A 23,021-nucleotide genomic window follows, 5' to 3' on the forward strand; every position below is an offset into this window, starting at 1 on the left:
CTTCTCTTGTGGAGGCTGAACAGGTTCAGGTCCCTTAGCCTCTCCTCGTAGGGTCTGCCCTGCTGCCCCCTGATCATGCGAGTGGCCCTCCTCTAGACCCCCTCCATGCTGTCCACATCCCTCCTGAAGTGCGGCGCCCAGAACTGGATGCAGTACTCCAACTGCGGCCTGACCAGTGTCGCATAGAGGGGGAGGATCACCTCCTTGGCCCTGCTTGAGATGCATCTGTGGATGCATGACAAGGTGTGGTTGGCCTTCCTGGCCGCGTCCCCACACTGTCGGCCCATGTTCATTTTGGCATCAATGATGACTCCAAGATCCTTTTCTGTCTCTGCACTGACAAGAAGGGAGTTCCCCAGCCTGTAGGTATGCTGCCGGTTCTTCCTCCCCAGGTGCAGCACCTTGCACTTGTCCATATTGAAACCCATCCTGTTCTCATCCGCCCACCCCTATAACTTGTCTAGGTCCAATTGCAGCCTATTCCTCCCTTCTAGCGTGCCCACTTCCCCCCACATCTTAGTGTCATCTGAATTTGAACGGGGTGCTTTTTACCCCCTCATCCAAGTCACTGATGAAGATGTTGAACAGTGCGGGCCCAAGGACCGAGCCCTGGGGCACCCTACTGCCCACATCCCTCCAGGTTGAAAATGACCCGTCCACCACCACTCTCTGGGTGCGGCCGTTCAGCCAGTTAGTGACCCATCTGACTGGGTAGGTGTTGATGCCATAGTCTCCTAGTTTTTTAATGAGAATGGGGTGAGAGACAGTGTCGAAGGCCTTCCTGAAGTCCAGAAAGACTATGTCCACCGGGACACCTGCGTCCAAGGATATTGTGACCTGGTCGTAGAAGGCCACCAGGTTGGTCTGACAGGACCTGCCTTGAATGAACCCATGTTGGTTGCCCCTGAGCATAACCTCCACTGCTGGCCCCTCGCGGACATGCGCCAGGATAATTCTCTCAAAAAGCTTCCCCAGGACCAAGGTAAGACTCATGGGCCTATAGTTTCCTGGGTCCTCCTTCCTCCCTTTTTTGAAAATGGGAACCACATTGGCCCTTTTCCAGTCATCAGGCACCTCGCTGGAGCACCACGAGTGCTCCTAAAGCCATGCCAGGGGTTCCGTAATGACCTCTGCTAATTCCCTCAGCACCCGGGGGTAGAGGTCGTCAGGACCTGCTATTTGAACACGTCCAGTCCCTCCAGAAGTTCTTTGACTACGTCCTCTCTGACCTGGGCCTGGGTGACCAGCGCGTCCTGGCCTATGAGGGTCCCAGTGAGGAGGATGACCTGGTCCCTGCTCAGGAAACTGGAGGCAAAGAAATTGTTAAATAGATTAGCTTTGTTGTCTGGTGCGACGACCAGATTTCCTAGCGTGTCTTGCAGAGGCCCCACGTTACCCGGTACCTTCTTTTTACCCCCTATGTATTTAAAAAAGGACTTCTTGTTGTCCTTGATCCGGGTGGCTAGTCCCACTTCCATCTCCGCCTTGGCCTTCCTGACCGCCCCCCTGCAGCCACGAGCAGCAGAAGTATAGTCCTCCCTGGTGATGGCCCCTCCTTTCCATTGGGTGTATGCCTCCCTTTTAGCTAGGAGATGTTCCCGTATGCTTTTGGTGAGCCATGGGGGCTTTTGCGCCCTCTTGCCCCCTTTGATCTGTATTGGGATTACCTCCCTTTGGGCTTGGAGGATTGTCTTCTTAAGGAATGACCACTCTTCTTGGACACCCGACTCCCCTCCCCTCTGGGACCTCAGTGTCTCTCCCACTATTCTCAGCCCCCTGCTCGCCAAAGAGTTGTCCAGATCATGTTGTTCATTAAAAAAAACAGTCCTCTTTATTGCTGCTGCCCCCACCCCAGCCACTGAGAGGCTTGTTAGCTAGAGGGTGGGATGTTGGGTGGGGAGCAGACCAGCATCACATCAGGAGCGAGGTAGTGCCCTGCATGGCCCTGACCCCACAGCCTGTGCTGGTGCAATTGGGGCTGGAGCAGGGAAGGTGCACGTGAGCAGGGAGGGTTGGTGCCAGCCAGGGCACCCGTGCTTGGGGCTGCTTTTATGTGTTGGGCTGAGCGCTCCCCACTGTGGGGCGAGTGGAGTGGGGAGATCGCAGCCCCCATCCGTGAGCAAGGGCCCAGCCTGTGCCCCTCCCTGGCAATCAGGCCCCAGGGCTCGGTGCCCAAGCACCAAGAAGGCTCAGCTCTGGCCTGCGGCCCAGGGAAACAACCCCCCAGGCCTTGCCCAGCAGGCACCCAGGGCTCTGGCGCAGCCAGGACACAGGATGGTGCTTGTCCACGGAGAGGGCAACCAATTTCTGCCTTGTCTTCCAACCGGGGTGCCAGGGCCTACTATGGGCCTGGCAGGGCAGACAGGATGCCTGGGTCTGGTGCCCGGTGCTGGGAAGAGGTTGGGGGGTCAGACATAAGCTGTTTATTGCCCCGCTCTACCTCTAGATGACTGGCCAGTGAAACACTTAGTGGCATGCTCTGTTTTTCCTGTAGTGGGGTTTGCTCAAGCTCGCTGGAAGGGGTCATGTATACTGATATTCTTCCCCAGGTGGCCTTCCCTGCTCAATGCTGCCATGTGCAGCTCTGCCAGAAGCAGTGGGGAGCTCCACACAATACAGCCAGGGCAGCTTGGCCCGCTCCCTGCTTCCTGGTGCCACGGCAGGGAGCATTTCAGGCTGTTCAGCCTGGACCGAACACAAGGAGCAGCAGAGTGGATGACCAGGCCGAGCCTGTGTGGCCTGGCTGAGCTGCCTTTCACACTGCCCTAAAGCCAGATGTAACCCAGTGCCCTGGCAGCATGGAGCAAGCCGCTATCAGGGCCCCCCAGCCAGACAGCTGCCCGTGCTGCCAGCTCTCTCACTGCTCACTAAAGAGCTGTCCAGACTAGGTTGCTTGTTAAAACAAATGATGCCCTTTGCTGCTGTTGCCCCTACCCCAGCCACGGACAGGCTTGTTAGCTAGAGGGTGGGATGTGGTGCGGGGAGCAGACCTACATCACAGCAGGAGCAGAGCAGTGCCCTGACCCTGCAGCCTGTGCTGGTGCAGCTGGGGCTGCAGGTGGAGCAGGGAGGGCGTGTGAAAGCAGAGAGGGCTGGCGCCAGCTGGGGCACCCGTGCTAGGGACTGCTTTTATGTGCTGGTCTGGGCGCTCCCCACTGCGAGTGAGTGGGGTGGGGAGATCGCGTCCCCCGGCCGTGAGCAAGGGCCCAGCCTGTGCCCCTCCCTGGCAATCAGGCCCCAGGGCTCGGTGCCCGGGCACCAAGAGGGCTCAGCTTTGCACTGGAGCACAGCTCTGGCCGGTGGCCCAGGGAAACAACCCCCAAGCCTTGCCCAGCAGGCACCCAGGGCTCTGGCGCAGCCAGGACACAGGACTGTGCATGCCCATGGAGAGGCAAGCTGTTTGATTTTGTCACCCCTGCCCCCTGCGGAGCACGAGAGGCCCAGACCCCATCCCGCAGGGCCCACGGCGCAGGGCTGAGCTGCAGGGGTCCCAGCTGGATCCGCTCGGCTGGCCGGCCTGGCTCAGGTGAGTGACAACAACGGACACAGCCAGCTCCACTAACAGCTTTATTTACTATGTCTAAACTTAAAACTATTTACAGTCTGGGCCGGGGGAAGGCCACATGCGACCCCCTGCAAGCCCCCCGGGGCAGGCTGGGCAGTGAATGGACACCCTCAGCGCTTGGGGCCTGGCTTCAAGGCCTTGTACTCCACACCTACGCAGTACCTCTCGGGCAGACCGGTGGCTCTGGGAACAGGAAAAAAAACAGTAAGATCCCAGACCACTACCACGGCACAGGACACTGCACAGGGCCACCTGCCACGGGGTCTCCAGCTGTGCCAGGGCCCAGAGCCAGCCCCAAGGGGCCCAGCAACACATCTGGCACCGCGGCCCCCCAGGAGCGGGGCTGACCGGTGACAAGAAGCGATGGCTGAGCCCAGGTGGAGGGACTCTGCTCCGGCTTTGCTCCCCCAGGGAGACCCAACCCCCGGGGAGCACACGGGGCAGGAGGGAGGCTCAGAGCAGGCGCCAGGAGCGGTAGCTGGGGCAGCACACGGCAAAGTGACCTGCCTCCCCCCACTGCCCTGGCCAGCCCTGCTGCAGCTGCCCTGCCATCAGCCCGCGGCCTGGGCCCCGGCCCCACTCCTGCACCACCTAGTGAGTGTCAGGAGCTCGGCCTGCCCCAGGACGTGGTGAAGGGAGAAGGCAGTGAGAGACAGCACGAGTTGTGACCAGCACCCACATTTCACCCCCGCGTGGCCCCCCCCTCACCGGAGCTCCTCCATCCTCATTCTCTTCAGCTGGGCAATGCGATCGGCGTGCTTCTGCATCTCCTTTTGCAGACGCTTCCCATCCTCGAAGCAGACAGCCCGCTCCTGCACCAGCGGCTCCTGGCGCTCCGTCATCTGGCTCCGCACTGCTTTACCGTGTGCCATTTGCTTGGCAGCCCTCTCCTCCTGCTGCTTCTGCTCCTTCTGTGCCTGCTCCCGCTGCTCCCTGGGGGAGACACCAGCGCCCGTGAGAGGGGCCAGATCAACCCCTGCACGAGCAGTGCCCGTCCTGCCCACAGCCGACTGGCAGGGCCATGACCTTCCTGCCACGGGCTGCTCTGTCTCCCTCTCGCAGACACGGGGTCCTATGTCCTCTCCACTGCAGCTCATGCCCCCGGGTCGGCCAGAGATGCACAGGGCACGCCTGATGCGGCCCAGCCCAGTGCCCCCGCAGGCACGCTCCCACTGCCTGCCACCCACATGTTGCCCCAGGCAGGGCTGCTCCTTGCCCTACCTGAGGACCTGATCGTAATAGCTGTGGTCCCACTTGGTTTGGATCATCTGTTCATGCTCCTTGCAGGCCATCTGGACCAGGCAGCTCTGCTGCAGCTCAGCCTGGGTCTTCAACTTTTTCAGCACAGCCTCCTTCTCCCTTTGCCGCCACTCTCACTCCTTGGCCTCCTGGTGCCGCTTGGCCCGGACCGCGTCCTGCCGGGAGGGAAGCCCTGACTGCGTGGCCCAGGCAGCAAGGAGCCAGGCCGAGGCGCTAACCTCACTCCCCCGGGAAGCCAGCCCCGACCCTCGGGCTGCCTTTGCCCACTGGACTCTCCTCCCCTCCTGCTCCACGTGTAGTGCTGGCTGCCACGGCAAAGCTGGACAGACCCAAGCAAGCTGTGGAGCCTTGCCTGCTGCCTCGGAGAGCTAATTTCCTCTCCCCTGAGCCCAGGCTGACACACACCCACCTGCAACCTGCTCTGCCAGGGGCTCCAGCCGGGGCTCGGTCTGCCCTGCCACGGTCCCCTTCTCTGCTGGGTCCCTGGCTGCCAGACAGGCCAGGAGGGAGTGAGGGCAGGGGCGGCCGTGCGCGTTACCTTCTCAGCCTGGAGATCCTGGGCCCTCTCTTGCAGGGCTCTCAGGCGGGCCGTCTCCAGCTCTTTCTCGTGGCGGGCTTTTTCCTGCTGTGCCTCGAAATCTGCTTCCCGTGCCTGCCACAACACAGCCCCAGCTCCATGAGCCATGGGCCACCTTGAGACACTGACCCCCACAACGCACCAGTACACATGGGCAGACCCATCATAGTGTCGTGTGTGTGTGTGTGTGTGTGTGTGTGTGTGCTGGGTCACTGATACGTGTGCAGCATTCTCACACAGGCAGTGGCAGGTGCACACGTGTGCCCACCAGCCCCACACAACCACGTGCTGCCTGTACCCGTCAGCACACGGGGCTCTCTAGTGCTCTCCCCTCGGCCCAGCCATGCTGAGACCAGAGCGGGTCATTCCAGCCCCCACTCGGGCTCCGCAGGCCCCTGCCCCTGCACTCGTACCATTTTCTCTTTCTGGTAGTCCAGGACGCGCTGGTCAGCCAGCCTCTCCTGCTCCAGCTTCTGCTCCTTGTAGAGCAGCATTTGTTCGTTGATGCGGAAATCCTCCGTGTGGGCTTCCCTTTCTTTTAGCTGTTTCTTCTCCAAGTCCTGAGGAGGGTCCAAGTGGAGGGACTGAGAGAGATGCCAGGGGGACACCCCAGAATGGATCCACTTCTGTTGCTTCTTCCTTGGCAACTTCCCAGAGCCGGATAGTGCCGAGCCCAGCTTGAGCCTGCCAGACCCACTGTGGCCTGGATGTGCAGGGCAGCCCTGCTGCGTGGCACCCACAGAGCACTGGGGAGGTGACCCTGCCCTCGAGCAGCCGGGCCAGTGCAGCTCTGTGTGGCACGTGGGGCAAGGCCAGATACACACAGATGGGGATGGCCAGGATGAACCCCTCCCCTCCCTTGCCTGTGCCATCCATACCCGTAGCTCTTCCAGGTGCAGCTGCTGCAGGCGGTCCCGTATCTGCTGGGCCTCCAGGTCCTGCATCTCAGCCTGTATGGCCCTCTCCTTCTCCTTCTCTTCAATTTGCTTCTCAAACTGGTGCCTCCCCCTGAGTGAAACACAAGAACTGTTGCACGTGCTGCCCGCTGGCCCCGGGCTCCTTGCCAGCAGGACTCCTGCAAGACCAGCTGGGCTTGAGATCTGCTCCCAGGCTGCCGTCCAGAGGCCAAGCAGGTGAGACTGAGCCTGGGGCACGCCTGTCCCAGGCTCCATGCGAGGTGCTGCACGTGGGAAGTGCCCACGTTTGAGGTAGCCCCTGCCTGGTCATGCTGGGGCAGGGCCTTCCCTCTCACCGGATCAGCTCCTGCTTCCTCTTCTCCTCCAGCTCTTCCTGTATCCGGACGACTTTCTGGCGCTCCACTTCCATGTTCTGATCCAGGCGCAGCTCTTCCTGTTTCAGCTCCTTCTCCATCTGCTGCTTCTCTATCATCTGGGCGTCCAGGACAGCGTGGCACCTGGCATCCACGATCATCTGCAGGGCAGAGCACCAGGCTGGTCCGCGCCACACTCAGCGACAGCAGCAGGGGAGAGGGACCCAGATGTGGGGCACAGAGCAGAGAAGAGACCCAGGGCTGTGGGTGCTCCAGTGGGGAGCAGGGCTCAGACCTATTCCTGGCTCTGCCACTGACTGTGTGCGCGCCCTTGGGGGAGCCCCTTGCCTGTCTCTTGGTGTCTGCACATCTCCAGTGAGCGCAGAAGGGAGCGCAGGGCTCAGGGGCAGGCCCCAGGGAAGGAGATGCAGCACAGCTCTGCCTTCCAGGGGAGAGCACTTGGAGCCTGGGGGCAAAGGGGCAGCAGGGGGAGAGGGGCAGGGAAGAGAGGAGCTGCAGAGCCTGTGCCCGTGGCCCACCTTCTCCATATCCTTGATCTCATCTTCCTGCTCCAGGCGCATCCTGTAGGCCCGCTGCAGCAGGTAGTTACCTCGCTCCTCAGTCTCCTTCTCCAGGTCGCTCTTCTGTACCTTCTGCTTTAGAAGAATCCTCTCTTTCATGGCCTTTTTGCGCTGGGCCACAGCGGCCTGGAGGGGAGAAGCAGGTTGCTAGCAGTCCCCTGCCCACGTGGTCAGCCCTGGCAGACGCCCACCCCATCCCACAGCACCAGGGACCCTGCCTCGAAACCACCTAGCACAGGGGAAGCAAGAGGAGGCGACTACCATCGTGGCATCCCTCTCGGCTTTGTAGGCTGCTGCCTTGGCCTGCCGATCCTCAATGACGCACTGGGCCTTAATGCGCTCATACTGTGCCCTGCTCAGGGTTAGCGTCTGCTGGGGCGGTCTCTCTCTAGGAAGGCTGGGGATGGGCAAGAGGGCATGGGAGAGTCGGTGTCAGGGCATGGAGTCTCCCTTCCCTGAACCAGGTTAATATAATAATAATAATAATAATAATAATAATAAATGCTAAATGCACTAGTGTTTATTGCTTGGCCCACCTCCCCCATCTCCATGGCGATGGAATGACATGGATGTGACATCACAAAGCCGTGCCTGGCGCTGCACATAGTGGCTGGAGATGGGCCCTTGGCCCAACCCTAACCCTAACCCTCCCAACCCCGCTCAGCTTCTCCCGGGGCCTGCGGTGTCCAAGCAGCATCTGATTCTGTCCCAAACCGTTCAGGCCCACGGGGTCCTTCCCCTCCTCTCCCCCTGGTCCAGCCCTACATGCGGTGGGATCAACGTGGAGACACCTCTCGTTTTAAATCAATGAGGAGGGCTCACAGCTCATGTCTGACGGTTTGTGCTGCTCCTGCCCTGCCACAGGAGCTGCTTCCCCACACCTCAGCTCCTTTCCGATCCCACCCAGGCGTTTCAGGGCTGCTTAGTTCCCCTCCAGGAGGTCAGTGTAAGTGGTACGGGCTAGCGCGGCACCACAGCCCTTCTGCGGGGTATCTGCAGACCACAGAGCCCCTGACAGCGCCTCCAAGCATGTGCTGCCTTACACTAGTTCGTGGACATAGTCCTTCATGACAATCAGGGTGGTCTTTGGCTTATAGGGCTGGTCAACGGGTGGGGACAGATCGTGAGCCCCATGTGGCATCGTGGTGAGGTAGGCAGGCCGCGGCTGCTGCAGGTTCTGCAAGAAAGGAAGGAAGGGGTCTCCTCTGGGCTTCTTCTGGGTCCGGAGGGGCAGACGGGGGCTAGGAGCAGGTGCAGGGCACGGCTCTGCCAGCCACTCACCTTCATCTTGGGCTTGAGCACGGGCATCATCCTGGTGTTATACCCTAATTGGGGCAGGGGCTGCATTGGGGCCCGCACCCAGGCCACCTTCCTCTTGGCCTTGGGCTGGCCAGGAAGTGGCGGTGGAAGCACCTTCCCCCGAGGTGCTCGTGCTTCATGCAGCTGGGGGAGCTGGGGGAGGAGGAGAGATGTTCAGCAGAAGCCCCCTGCCTCCCCTTCCCCAGCGCCTAGCTGCCAGGCTGCCGCCCACACCCCGCGGCCTGGCAATGGGCAGCAGCAGCCCAGGTCCCAGGAGAAGCTCCTATGCCCAGGCGCCTCGGGAGGACTCTGGCTCTTCACACCCCATCACCTACCACGAGTATGGTTTTTGAGGGGCCTTGTGCCGGCTGGGGCTCTGGCACTGAGGGCACCACGGGCTGCTCAGCCAGGGTAGCAGGGCTTGGCAATGCCATGTTTTCAGCCTGAAGCTCCGCAAAGGGCCCGGGGCCCGGGGCAGAGGCGCCCCGAGCGGTCACACTGGGCCTACCCTAGCTATCCTTTTTCCTATCCTAACTAGCTAAGGTCTAAACTAGCTATATCTAACTCCAGTCTGAACTCCTCTCTATCTAATATCCTCTCCTACGTAGCCAGCTCCTCACTACGAAGCCACGACCTCCTCACTCTCCAATGCACACCGGTGAGTATCTTGGCTGAGCCGAGACTGACCAGGCGGAACCCGGCGCTGGTATTTATACCTGCCCCCCCAGTCTCCGTGGCAATGGAATGACACGGGCATGACATCACAAAACTGTGCACGGTGCTGTACATAGCAGTTGGAGAGGGGCCCTGGGCCCAATCCTGCCCCCACACTGCGCTGTCCAAGCAGCATCTGATTCTGTCCCAAGCCATTCAGGCCAAGGGGGGCCTTCCCCTCTTCTCCCTCTGGTCCAGCCCCGGCTCGGGGCAGGACCAGCCGTGTCTGACCCCTGCTGCACAAGGCCAGGGAGGAGCTGGTTAAAATGCACTCAGGAGCCCCCAGGCAGAGGCCTGACCCCCACAGCAAAGGAGACCACAGCAACATTAGAGACACAGAATCACAGAAAATGGGGGTTGGAACGGACCTTGAGAGGTCACATCTCATTCAATCCCTGCTCCAAACAAGACCAGCCCTAACCATCCCACCAAGGGTTTGTCTAGCCAGGTCTTGAAAACCTCCAATGATGGAAACTCCACCTCCTCTGGGGAACCTGTTCCACTGCTTCACTGCCCTTCTAGTGAGAGAGTTCATCTAATATCCAACCTCAACTTTCCTTCCTGCAGCTTGAGTCCATTGTTCCTTGTTCTGTCATATGCCACCACTGAGAACAGTCCAGCTCCATCCTCTTTGCAACCCCACTTCAGGCAGTTGAAGGCTGCTATTAAATCCATCATCAATCATCTCTTCTCCAAACTAAATCAGCCCAGTTCCCTCAGCCTCTTCTCACAAATCCTGTCCCCCAGCTCCACAACCATTTTTGTTGCCCTCCACTGGACTCTCCACCTTGTCCACATCCTTTCTGTAGTGGGGGGCCCAAAACTGGGCACAGGACTCCAGATGTGGCCTCACCAGTGTTTATCAGTGTGATCAATGTACCACCTGGGAAACAGGGTTGTATTTTGGGTGCTTAAATGCACTGGTCCCTGGAAAACAAGGATCCTTGGGGAAATCCTGTATCTTTTTTTTAAATCAATGAAAATGCACTTCTCTATTACGCTCCTGTGTGCCACCAGACATGACTTGATTATGCTGAGAAGCAGCAAGACGTTTTAAGCCTCTGGGATCAGCAGTGCCAAACATGGTCTTCCCGGGGACCAGTGCCGCAAAGGACCAATTTGTGTCTTCGTGATGGGACTTTGGTGGGTAACAATATTGCAACAAGCAAGTGTCACTGAGAGCAAATCTCCCCCCATTTATTATAATCCTATTTTCTCTCCCATTTTACTGCTGTTTATGAGTCGAGAAGCTCATTTTCTTGTGTGCTTTCCCCCCTAACCCCAAATCCCCTCACGTCATAACTCTGTCACAGGTATTTTATGGTTTGACTGTGTCACTTGTGCAGGGCCTGGTGTATGATGCAGATGTGTAGCTGTGTCCACCCCAGAACAGCAGGGCTGGAGAAAGAGCACTGGGCCCTGCTTTGCCTGGGTCCAGCTGAGAGAAACTGGGTGTCCCAGCCCCTACTGGTGCCTCAGTTTCCCCTGCTACTCTTTGTGTATTTAGACTGTCAGGGCCATGGCTATCTCGCACGGTGAGTTTGGACAGCACCAAGCACCTTGGGGGCCTGATTTTAAACTGCCCTTTACTATAACAAATTAACATGTTACTTTCCTGCCTTTTTCTGTCCCACACTGAATATGCAGCTGTGGCTTGTGCCACTGGGAACACCCCCTTTGATTGCTGGCTGCTCAGAAATGATGTTTTCTTTCACAGAGGCACGAAACCTGAGTAACAGTGACATAGAAACCGAGGACAGCTCCTCTTTGTCCTTTCCCATGACATGATGCAAAGCTGCTTCAACCAGGGTCTCCAGCTGCAACTCTGCCTCAGTTTCCCCTCTGACTCATTCTGTTTAGATCGGTGGTTCTCAACCAAAGGACGGAAGCACACAAGACTGCAGATGACACCAAGCTGTGGGGAGTAGTAGATAAGCTGGAGGGTAGGGCTAGGATTCAGAGCGACCTCAACACATTGGAGGATTGGGCCAATGTTGCCATCACACCTCACAAGGTTCATGGGTGGTCCCTGGAGCACCCTGATGGGCACTCCTGGGTGCCTCAGTCCCATGATGAGAATCATGGTCTAAATAGAAATGAGTCAGAGGGGAAGCTGAGGCAGAGTTGCAGCCAGAGACCGTGGTTCAAGCAACTTTGCATCGTTAGCTGCAAAGCTTCTTTATTGCCATTAGGAGCTTTGCTCCGTAGGTCCAGTGTTGCTCACCACCTCCTTGATGTCAGGTTTGAGCTAGGGAAGGCATAAATATGATAATACTGTAGTGAGTCTGCACCCAAGTTAAATTAGATGACCTGGCCCTGCAGCATCTGCTTTTGACTAGATATAATCTCCTTTTGCCTTATAATGGCAACGCTTCCTGCTTGCTTATCTCCTGGGTCTTGCTTATCTGGAGAGATGCCGGCTGTCGCGGAGCAGTTTCTAGAGCAGCAGATGCACCCGACTGATCATCAGCGCTTATCGCAAGGGGTAGGATAGGGCTGTGCGGGGCTTCGGGCAGAGCTTTGGACCCGGGGAAGCTGCGGACGCTCCGGGGCGGGAGTGGCACGTCGGGGTGCGGCGCTGCCGTCTTCCGCTTCCCGGAGCGCTTCCGCGCCGCCTCCGCCATCCGCCCATAGGGTATAATGGGGAAACAATAAAATATCTATAACTTTGTTGTTCTTGTCCGATTTGGATTAACTTTTCAGGGGTGGTAGACTCTGCAGAGAGCATGAAGCCTGCCAAGTTGTAAGAAGATCGGTGCAGGGGTTTTGGGGCAACTGTACCCCAGATTGTTAAAAGCAAAAGTCCTGTCCCGTCTATGTGTTACAACACAGGGGGTCAAAACTGCAGGGCTGGTAGCTCTTACTGAGGCCACAAAGCCTGCCAAGTTTCAAGAAGATCGGTGCAGGGGTTTGGGGGGAAATGCCCCTCAAGTTCCAGACAAGCACAACTGGTGCCATGAGTGCTGTGGGACTGCCCGTGTCTGTCCTGGGGCGGGATGGGGGACACTGCTCAGGCCTGGCTGCTCAGCTGCTGTGTTCCCAGTTGCCGATCAATCATGATTCACTCAGGACCCAGGGCCCAGCTCAATACACCGGACCTAGCTACTACATAACGACTTAACGAGCAGCAGTTAGCACCTACAAACCCAGGCTAAGGAGAGGAAGGACTCAATACAGACAATCAACTGCCCCCAGACAGACACAGTCTTGGCACGAGTGTTGCCTGTCAGCAGCCAGGGGTGCAGGGCCCCAGGACCCCCCGCACCGATCTCCTCCACAGCTGGCCGGCGTCACAGCAGGGGCCACCACCCCTGCAGCTGTCACCCTGCCGCGCCATAGCACACGCAGTGTCACCCGTGGCACCAGTTGTGCTTGTCCGCAGCTTGAGGGGCACTTCCCCCCAAACCCCTGTGCCAATCTCCTTGAAACATGGCAGGCTTTGTGGCCTCAGTAAGAGCTACCAGCCCTGCAGTTTTGACCCCCCTGTGTTGTAACACATAGTCATGATGTGTTTGACTTTCAAGAATTTGGGGTACAGTTTTCCCCAAATCCCTACACCAATATTCTTGAAACTCATGGTCTCAGCAGAGGCTACCATCATTGCACGTTTCATCCAAATCGGACAAAAACCAACAAAGTTATAGATATTTCATTGATTCCCCATTATACCATATGGCTGGATCTCCGAGGTGACTCCAAAGCTTTGGCTGGATCGAGGCGGAAACCCAGTCGGAGCTCCGGATCGGATCACGGCCATCCGAAGTGTCCGGACCCAAAGCCGGATCGGGTCGCTGCCGACTCGCACAGGCCTAGGGTCAGATGATATGATCAGTATTCTCCAAATACTTGGGTAAGCCGTGTCCTTTGAAACAGGGCTGGAGGGGCAAGTGGGATGTTTCTCATTGAGTTTTTAGGTGAAAGTGAGACTCCAAGGGTCCACCCCATCAAATATGACTGCAGCTGGTCTGCAAGCAGGTTTGTGTAGTGACACTAAGGCGTGTGGATTTTGGCATCCAACCAGTAACAGAGACCAGGCACCAGTGCTTTGGATCGAGCCGTGATAAAATCTGGGCCCCCTGTTCTGTGACAGCCCAGACTCCACTGGGGTTTTACCATGAGTGAGCAAGCATCTTGTACAGGGAAAGGCATGAGGGAAAACATTTCCCCATGTGTTTCAAAGGCTGCGGGGCACGGATCACACTCTTGCTCTCAATTTACAAGGGCACTAGTGTATAAATAGCTACAATTGACAAGACACAGGAGGCTACAATCAGCTCTTTCACGCCTCTGGGTGAATGAGGATCTGCCCCAGTGCCAACAAAGCCTAAAAAGCCACTTGTGCTATAATCTGCAGTATGGTTGTGGTCTTCGGGCAGTGTGTAGCTAAACTGGGAGTTCACAGCTGGCCTGATGCTGTGGCCCTGGAGAGGAAGCCCCTGGACAGGCTCCTCTTGCTTCTTGGGCTGCATTGCCCGACCCACTCCAGCCTTGCAGCTTTCAGGGGGGTTTAAGCTCCTGGAGTCTTGCTGTTTTGGGGAACTCATGGGGTTCCCTCCCACAGGCTGGGCAAAAGCTCAGAGACCTCGTCCCATCCAAGGTCCAGGTGAATGGAAAGGACCCCAGGGTTTACCATTAGAATAAACCCACCCTGATGGGGTGCACTCACGACCCTGCAGAGATCTGACTCTGGGTGTCAATGGTCCAGGGCAGTCATGCCGCCAAGACTGAATCCTAGAGCTTGATGTCGCTGTGCTGCAAGGCACGTCTGGTCCCTGCCAGAAACAGGGCAGGGGTGCAGAGCCGTGGTCACGCTTCCAGCTAAACTTTCTGGCCACTTGCAGCTCAGGAAGCTGCTTTGGCCTCCTCCTATTCCTGGTGGGCACCATTTAGAGCAGCCTCAGGGTGTGTGTGCGCGCATTGTATGTATGTGTGTGAGCACATGTATGTGCATATGTGTGCATGGATTTACTTGTGTGCATGCCTCGTGCATGTATGCGTGCATCATGTACTTGTGTGTGCATGCATGTACTTATATGTGTGTATATCCATATGTGTGCAAACTCCCACGTCCCCATGGGGAGCAGAAATAGCCATAACACAATGCACTCAGAGCAGTCCCTTGCCCTCAGACAGCCTCAAGAAGGTAAATGCTCCTGGTCTTATTTCACAGATTTCATAGATTTCTCGGGTCGGAAGGGACTTTGTAGATCATCGAGTCTGACCCCCTGCTCTAGGCAGGAAAGAGTGCTGGGGTTAAGTAAGCCCAGCCAGTTGCTTGTCTAATCTCTTCTTGAGCAGCTCCAAGGTAGGGGAGAGCACCACCTCCCTTGGAAGCCCATTCCAAATTTTGGAACCCTCACCATAAAGAATTTCTTCCCAATGTCCAATCTAAATCTGTTCTCCTTTAGTTTGTGGCCATTATTTCTAGTAATCCCGAGGGGCACCCTGGTAAACAGAGTACCCCCTATTCCCTGCTGACCCCCCCCCCCCCCGATTAATTTGTAGACAGTCACAAGATCACCTCTCAGCCTCCTCTTGTGGAGACTGAAGAGATTCAGGTCCCTCAGTCTGCCTTCGTAGGATCTTACCTGCAGGTCCTCAACCATAGCCCTTCTCTGAACCCTCTCAAGGTTATCCACATCCCTCTTGAAGTGCAGCACCCAAAATTGGACGCAGTACTCCAACTGAGGTCTCACCAGTGCTGCACACAGGGGAAGTGTCACCTCCCTAGACCTGCTCGTGATGCACCCGATAATGCAAGAAAGAGTGCAGTTAGCTTTTCTTATTACCTTGTTACACTGGCGACTCATGTTCATTTTTGCATTGACCAGGACTCCAAGATCCCTTTCCACTGCCGTGGTACTCAGAATGGGACTTCCCAGTCTGCAGGTGTATTGGAGATTCTTTCTCCCCAGGTGCAACACCCTGCACTTATCCTTGTTAAATTGCATCCTATTCTGATCTGCCCACTTCCCCAGTCTGTCCAAATCCACCTGAATTTGCTCCCTGCCCTCCAGTGTGTTTACTATACCCCATAGTTTGGTGTCATCTACAAATTTGAACAGAGTGCTTTCAACCCGCTCATCCAAATCACTGATGCAGATATTAAACAGCACTGGTCCAAGGACAGAGCTTTGGGGGACACCACTGCCCACTTCTCTCCAGGGAGAAACCGACCCATCCACCACCACTCTCTGGGTGTACCTTATAAATCAGTTTTTCACCCACCTGACTGTGAAAAAATCCATGTCACAGCTACTCAGTTTGCTTGTAAGAAATGGGTGTGACACTGTGTCGAAAGCCTTTTTAAAATCCAAGTAAATAACATCTATCTCTACCCCTGCATCTAAACACTTTGTGACCTGGTCATAAAAAGAGACCATGTTTCTCAGGCAGGATCTGCCTGCTATAAACCCATGCTGGTTTTCCCTTAACATTGTACTACCCACTGGCCCCCCACAAACGTGATCCTTTATGATTTTTCCTAAGGTCTTGCCAAGAATAGAGGTGAGGCTAACCAGCCTATAATTACCCAGGTCCTCCTTCCTCCCCTTCTCAAAAAAAGGGACCACACTGGCCCTTTTCCAGTCTTCAGGGTCCTGTCCTGAGCACCATGAGTGCTCAAACAGTTGTGCCAGTGGTTTCGCTATGACACCAGCCAATTCCTTTAGTACCCTTGGGTGAAGATCATCGGGGCCCACCGACTTAAATATATCCAACCCCTCCAAATGCCCCTTCACTAGGTCAGCGCTAACCGTAGGTGGATTGGTATTTCTCTCATGTCAGACTAAAGTCTTATTGGGAAGCATGTTTGTATCCATGTCCAGGAACACAGATGCAGAGAAGTCATTTAAAAGCTCCTCTTTATCCATCCTGTCTATTAGAAGTTGCCTAGTCCATTCTTGTAGAGGCCCTATGTTATCCTGCACCTTCTTTTTGCTCCCTATGTACTTAAAGAAGGACTTTTTACCCAGGTTTTACCCAGTGCCAGGTTCCCTGTGGTTTCCAGAGCAAAGCATCCGGGCATGAGGGTAACTGCGTGGAGCTGGAACGTCTGGGGGCATCAGGGTTCATAGATTCATAGAACACTAGGGGCTGGAAGGGACATTGCAAGATCATCACGTCCAGCCCCCCACACTAGGCAGGAAAGACAACTGGAGGTCAGACACCCCAAGCAAGGTGCTTAGACTCACCCCCTGCATGCCTTCCCCACCCCAGTGATACCTCCCCTGGGCACATGCCTCAGAGGCCTGGCAGTGTGGGGCTTAATCAGCCCATCACTAATAATACTGCAATGGTGTCAGGGGAAGAGACCCAGCCCACTAGGAGTGGGGTCTCTTGGGGTGGGGGGTTAAAGGGAATAGGTGGGGTCTGGACTCCCAGCTTCACTCTCTCCAGAAAGCCAGCTGTGTGGACAATGCATCCCCACTCCATGGGCATTATCTACATGGCACAGTGCTCGTGGACACAGGCTTTGCTCCCCCTCTGGCTGGTTTACCCCTCACCACTCCCATGAAGTGTTTAGTTTAAATTCAAAGCAATTAAATAACACATCCCCAAAAGTCACATCAAGTTCCAGCCCATCCCCCCAGCAACCAAAACCCCTGAATATCCCCACATGCCCACCCACTCACACCTTCTCCCCCATGCCGGAGGTGTTCTGCAGCCTGCAGGTGGTATGAGGCACCCAGCAGCCCCAGCAGGAAAGTTCAGCACCTACAAACCTCTCAGGATCTCAGTCTAAGAGCCACTCCTGAGTTGAGACCTTCCTGCACCACTCTGCGGACAGTGGGGCAGCAGTTCCACCCCCTCCTTGGTGATACCATCTGCCCTGCTGTGGTACCCAGGGGACCCGGCACTGCCACGGGGATGCTGCACCATGTAGTGGGCCACGGACCGGCTGTACCTGTTCTAGCTGGCCCAGCACTCATAAATGCTGGCTGTGTGGTTCTGTGCAATGAGCACCAGCATCTGGTCGGCCAGCACGGCCACCCCCTCACTGGGGCGCTGCTCTGGGTAGCGCCAGGTATAGTTGGCCAGGGCGGATTGCTGCAGGCAGGGCAGGAAAAGCACCGTGTTTGGTGCCAGGCTCAGAGCTGTGGGGAGGAAGGGAGGGAGGTCACTCATGTCCCTGCCAGTACCCACTGTGGCTCAGTCTAGTGCCCCCAGACCATGGTGCTTGGGAGGGGTCAGGCCAGGAAAGGTGAGTGCCATGTAGACCCAGCATGGCTGGGCCAGAAGGAAAGTGGAATGACTCTGGAGTCTCCCCTGTCAGGCAGCAATGCCCAGTGTGGGGTCCCTGGATGGGTGCCCATGGCGGCTGGGGGTTCACAGGACAGACCCTGACCACAGCTCCCTGCCAGCCCAGGGGGCCCAATCTTGCTCCCCCCAGCCCTCCCCAGTGCTGGAAGCCCCTGATACCCTCAATACTGAGCTCAGCACTACGCTGATGTCCATGCCATCCTGGGACCGGCCCATGGCCCTGTCTTTGCCCACAGGGAGCAGACACACATCATCCGGGAAGCCCTTCACCATGTCCTGCAGCCAGTGCCTGGACAAGGAGGGACACATGAGATGCCAGGCAGGGGCCAGGCTGGAGCTGGCCAGGGGGCCCACCTCTGTGGCACTCTAACCACTAGCCCAGGCCATCCCTAAGGCTACTCACATGCCATTGACCCTGGCGCGGGTCTCCTGGCAGGCACGGCTGAGGCTGTCCCACTTTCAGTAGGGGTTGCGAGCTCGGACGCAGTTGGCACAGCTCTGGTACGGGCTGCAGTTGGCCACTGGCATTTGTAGGACCCCATGGGAGAAGCCTGCATACAGCATACCCTGAGCAAACAGGCATACTGGGGGTCCTCAGTGGGGTCTCCCCCAGGCTGCGCTGGGAAGGAGGTTGTGGGGGGAGTTCCTACCTTGGTCGGGGAGATCAGGAGGTTTCTTGTGGCCTTGGGCTCCGGAGGTGCCAGGGACCTGGTGCACCGCAAGGCATGTGTAGGTCACATCCTGCTTCTCTAGCAGTAGGTGCTGGCCCACGGGTTCCACCTTCCTGTCCATGAGGAAATGCTCCTTCATGAAGTTCAAGGTCTTGTCTGATGATGGCCCCACCGAGCACTGCAGAGAGGCAGACAGGCAGGCGATGCCTGGGAGGGAAACTGAGGCCCAGTGAACCCAGGTGGGGGTTGGATGGGGGGGGGCGGGCTGTACTGATACTGCTGGGCCAGGGCACCATGATTGTCGCTGTAGGTGGTCCAGCGCAAGCTCCCTTTATTCATCTCCTTGTACTTGTACTTGCTGTTGAAAACCCCCTTGATCGTGACCTGGCTGAAGGCGCACACAGCCGCACCACCCATGTCCCCCATCTCCCTGGGGTGGGGCGGCATCCATGAGCAGAGAGGAGGGTGGGAGCCCTCAAGGTTTTGGGTGGAGGAATGCGATGTTGGGGTTCCTAGCTCCCAACTACTAGATCATGCTCTTAGACCACAACGAAGGACCCAGGAGTCCCAGGGCCATGTGTGCAGGGCTCTAGCCACTAGACTGTGCTGCTTCAAAGTGCTGGGTGTGCATCCCAGGAGTCCCGGCACCCAGCTTGTACTAGGCCCGGGTCACTCTCCCACTTGATCCCATAGGGTAGCACCCAGGGGTGTGGATGCTGCTGCCTGTCTGAGCCCCATGCCTTCCCTGGGCATATCCTAGTAATTATAGGGGAATGGCCGAGCCCATTATGGGGTGCCCAGGCCTGGAGGCAAGCAGGAGGGGACAGAGGGCTGCAACTCAGCCTTGTAATGGGGTTTTGGGGGCTTACCACTGGGAGGAGAAGACCACGTAGAAGTTGGCACTGCCAGGTGGATCACGCTTTAGGGGGAGCACTTGGACTGGGCACACACCAGCTGCACCTTCAGGAACGTTGTCCACTTCCACTGCAGCACCTTATCACCCCCCATATTGCTCTGCAGGAGAGGGCGGCACCAGGCTCAGTGCCCTGGGACCCCCAATGTGGCACCCGAGCAGGGAGGACCCAGCAGGGATAACCCGGTAGGAAGCGAGGAAGCCCAGCTCAGCTCCAGGAGACCTGGGTTCTCATCCACCAGTGACAGGGTGTTCCAGCAAGGCCATATAGGGGCCTTTAAAGGCTCTTGGGAGGTGAGTGGGCAGGCCCAGGGAAGGAAACAGGAGCAGGAGAGATGCCAGGGGAGTCATGGGGTGGGGGGTGTCTGCCTGGGCCTGGCATTGCGCAGGGGTTGCATCCTGCAAGCAGGTGACACTGAGGACAAGGCCCAAGTCCCCAGAACCACAGCCTCCCCTGGTTCAGAGGGTGATGAGTGACAGCTGCCGGAAATGCAGCCACTTCTGGGGTGGGATGTGCCACCCCCTCTCTGTCTGGGCAGGGCAGGAGCTGCCTGTAGTGGTGGGGGCAGCCCACATGGGCACAACACCACACCAGGTCCTAAGTGAGGGTGCTGTACACGGATGTACATGTGTGCTCACACACATGCATATTCATACACACACACACACATGTCCATGATGCACATATATGCACACATACATGCACATGTGCGCACGCAAGCACATCCATGCAAGGGGCATCATGGGACATGATTGTCTTCATCTCTCTTCAAAAGGTAAGAGTCTGTTCTCTTACAGGTTGACTGAGCTCATACATAGGGCTTTAAACTAGGTTCACTGGGGGACAGGGATGCAGAGGACAAAGAGATCCTAGGATCAGCGAGCCACGAGCCATGCACTGGATCAGCCCAGGTAAGTACTAAGGTGCCTGACAGGCATCAGGAGAGCGGGGTACCAAGGGCACCCATTGGGGGTCTTAAATGTCTCTATACTAATGCTAGGAGCATGGGGAACAAGCGTGAGGAACTCGCACTCCTGCTTGCAAGCAGTAACTTTGACCTAGTTGAGCTAACTGAAACTTGGTGGGACCCTACCCACGATTGGGCAGTAGGCATTGAGGGCTACAGGTTGTACAGACGTGAAAGAGTGGGGACAAAAGGTGGGGGGGTGCTGCTTTCTATGCTGAGGAGCAATACACATCTTCTGTAATCAAGATGGGATCAGAGGAGGGGCAAAATGAGGTACTGTGGGTCAGAATACAAGGGGGCTGGGGGGAAAGGGATTTGGTGGTGGGGGTCTACTACAGACTGCCACAGCAGGAGGATGAGCTAGACCTGAAATTCTCCAGGCAGCTCTCAGAGGCTGTACAGTCAAGGGACATGGTTGTCATGGGTGACCTAAACTACCCTGACATCTGCTGCCAGATCTAACTGCTCACATAGATTCTTAACTTGAATACAGGACCTTCACCTAATGCAGGAGGTATACGGTCCCACTAGGGGAAACGCCTTGCTGGACTTGGTGCTAGCTACAGGGGACGACCTGGTGGGGGATCTGCAGGTACAAGGTAACCTAGGGGATAGTGACCATCAGTTGATTTAATTCACTATCCGGCATAGGGTGGGAAAAGTAACCGGCAGGGCACAAGTGCTAGACTTCAGAAAGGCTAACTTCAATGTGCTCAGGAGATTAGTTAGTGAGGCATCAAAGATCAAGAGCATTGGTGAAATGGGAGTCCAGGAAGGGTGGTCATTCCTCAAGGGAGTAATCCTTTGGGCGCAGAAGGAGACAAACCTATTCTGCACAAAACGTGGCAGAGGGGCCAAGAAACCCTCTTGGCTGAACAGGGAAATCCAGGAAAGCCTAAGGTCAAAGAAAGAGGCATACAGACTGTGGAAGCAGGAGGTAGCTACCAAAGAGGAGCATACCTCTTTGGCTCGCTCTTGCAGGGAGGCAGTCATAAAGGCCAAAGCAGCAATGGAGCTCAGCCTGACAACAAAAATTAAAGACTTTTTATTTAATTAAATTAAATAAAAAGTCCTTCTTCAGGTATATGTGGAGCAAAAAGGAGGAGCGAGGTGACATAGAACCCCTACAGGACAGACTAGGACAATTGGTGATAGATAGGAGGGACAACGCTGAACTCTTCAATGAGTTTTTTGCCTCTGTATTCCTGAACACGGATCAAGACAAATCTCCCAATTGCATTATAGATAGGCACAGGAGGAACAGCAGCCCACCAATGGTCAGCATCAACCTAGTAAAAGGACACTTGGGAGGGGCTGAATATGTTTAAGTCAGCAGGCCTGGATGATCTTCATCCAAGGGTGCTGAAGGAATTCGCCAGTGTCATAGCAGAGCCACTGGCACGGCTGTTTGAGCATTCACGGTGCTCGGGTCAGGTCCCAGAGAACTGGAAAAGGGCCAATGTGGTCCCTATTTTCAAGAGGGGGAGGAAGGAGGATCTGGGTAATTATAGGCTGGTTAGTCTCACCGCTATCCTTTGGAAAACTTTTGAAAAAATGATCAAGGATCACATTTGTGGGAGCCCAGCAGGAAAAATAACGCCGAAGGGCAACTAGCACGGGTTCATAGCAGGAAGATCCTGCCTGACAAACCTTGTTTCTTGTTATGACCAGGTCACAAAATGCTTAGATATAGGAGTTGAGGTAGATGTAATCTATTTGGATTTTAAGAAGGCCTTCGATATGGTAACTCATCCTAGTCTCATAAACAAATGGAGCGTCTGTGACAGATGATTATACGGTCAGATGGGTGGCAAATAGGCTTAAGGGTCACACCCAGAGAGTGGTGGTGGATGGGTTGGTATTGACCTGGAAAGACGTGGGCAGTGGAGTCCTACAAGGCTCAGTCCTTGGACCTTTGCTATTCAATGTCTTCATCAGTGACTTGGATGAGGGTGTGGAGAGCACTCTGTCCAACTTTGCGGGTGACACCAAATTATGGGGGAAAGTAAACACACTAGTGGGAAGGTATTGAATCCAGGAGGACTTGGACAGGTTGGAAAAGTGGGCAGAACAGAATAGGATGCAGTTCAACTAAGACAAGTGTGAAGTGCTGCATCAAAGGAGAAGGAATCACCAACACACCTCTATAGGCTGGGGCATGACCTCAGCAGCACAGCGGCAGAAAGGGATCTCGGAGTCATAGTTGATGCCAAGATGAACATGAGCCATCAATGTGATGAAGCAATCAGTAAAGCTAGCCCACTCTATCAGTAAAGCTATCACAAACAAGTCCAGGGAGGTGACGCTTCTCCTCTATGCGGCACTGGTCAGGCCACAGTTGGAGTACTGCATCCAGTTTTGGGCGCTGCACTTCAAGAGGGATGTGAACAACCTTGAGAGGGCTCAGAGGACGGACACTTGTCTGGTTGGGGGCCTGCAGGCAAGGCCCTACGAGGAGAGACTGCGGGACCTGGATCTCTTCAGCCTCTGCAAGAGAAGGCTGAGAGGGGATCTTGTGGCTGTTTACAAATTCATTGCGGGGCAGGGGGCAAGAAATTGGAGATGCTCTGTTTACCAGGGCACCCCTTGGAAAAACCAAGAACAATGGCCACAAACTGGCAGAGAGCAGATTTAGGTTGGACATCAGGAAGAACTTCTTCACGGTAAGAATTACCAAATCTGTAATGGGCTTTCAAGGGAGGTGGTGCTTTCCCCTGCCTTGGGGGTCTTCAAGAGGAGGCTGGAGAAGCACCTGGCTGGGATCATATGACCCCAGTGCTATTTCCAGCCGAGGGCAGGGGGTCAGACTTGATGATTTATTGAGGTCCCTTTTGATTCTAACAACTATGAAACTATGACACCATGCACTTGAACACACATGCACACACACTGGTAGGCACACCTGTACATGATACATGCAAGCACCCACACATGTATGCAC

General features: G+C 56.1%; 1 protein-coding gene across 2 annotated transcripts; it reads right to left on the reverse strand.

Annotated features, from left to right (window-relative positions):
- Positions 1–3,560: 3,560 nt before the first annotated feature.
- Positions 3,561–7,703, reverse strand: LOC102561086 (cilia- and flagella-associated protein 45). 2 transcript variants are annotated; one of them, XM_059718597.1, is made up of 7 exons: positions 7,212–7,703; positions 6,655–6,833; positions 5,816–6,410; positions 5,364–5,477; positions 4,787–4,980; positions 4,274–4,498; positions 3,561–3,748 (listed from the first exon to the last, which is right to left on the reverse strand). In XM_059718597.1, the coding sequence occupies exons 1-5, from the start codon at positions 7,350–7,352 to the stop codon at positions 4,939–4,941; spliced, it is 1,071 nt and encodes a 356-aa protein (XP_059574580.1). In that variant the 5' UTR covers positions 7,353–7,703; the 3' UTR covers positions 3,561–3,748; positions 4,274–4,498; positions 4,787–4,938. The 2 variants fall into 2 exon arrangements, with proteins under 2 accessions (XP_059574580.1, XP_059574579.1); XM_059718596.1 differs by having other exon boundaries at positions 4,787–5,477.
- Between the last annotated feature and the right edge of the window lie 15,318 nt (positions 7,704–23,021).

The sequence above is a fragment of the Alligator mississippiensis genome, chromosome 15 (assembly GCF_030867095.1).
Source record: "Alligator mississippiensis isolate rAllMis1 chromosome 15, rAllMis1, whole genome shotgun sequence".
Classification (NCBI taxonomy): Eukaryota; Metazoa; Chordata; order Crocodylia; family Alligatoridae; genus Alligator; species Alligator mississippiensis.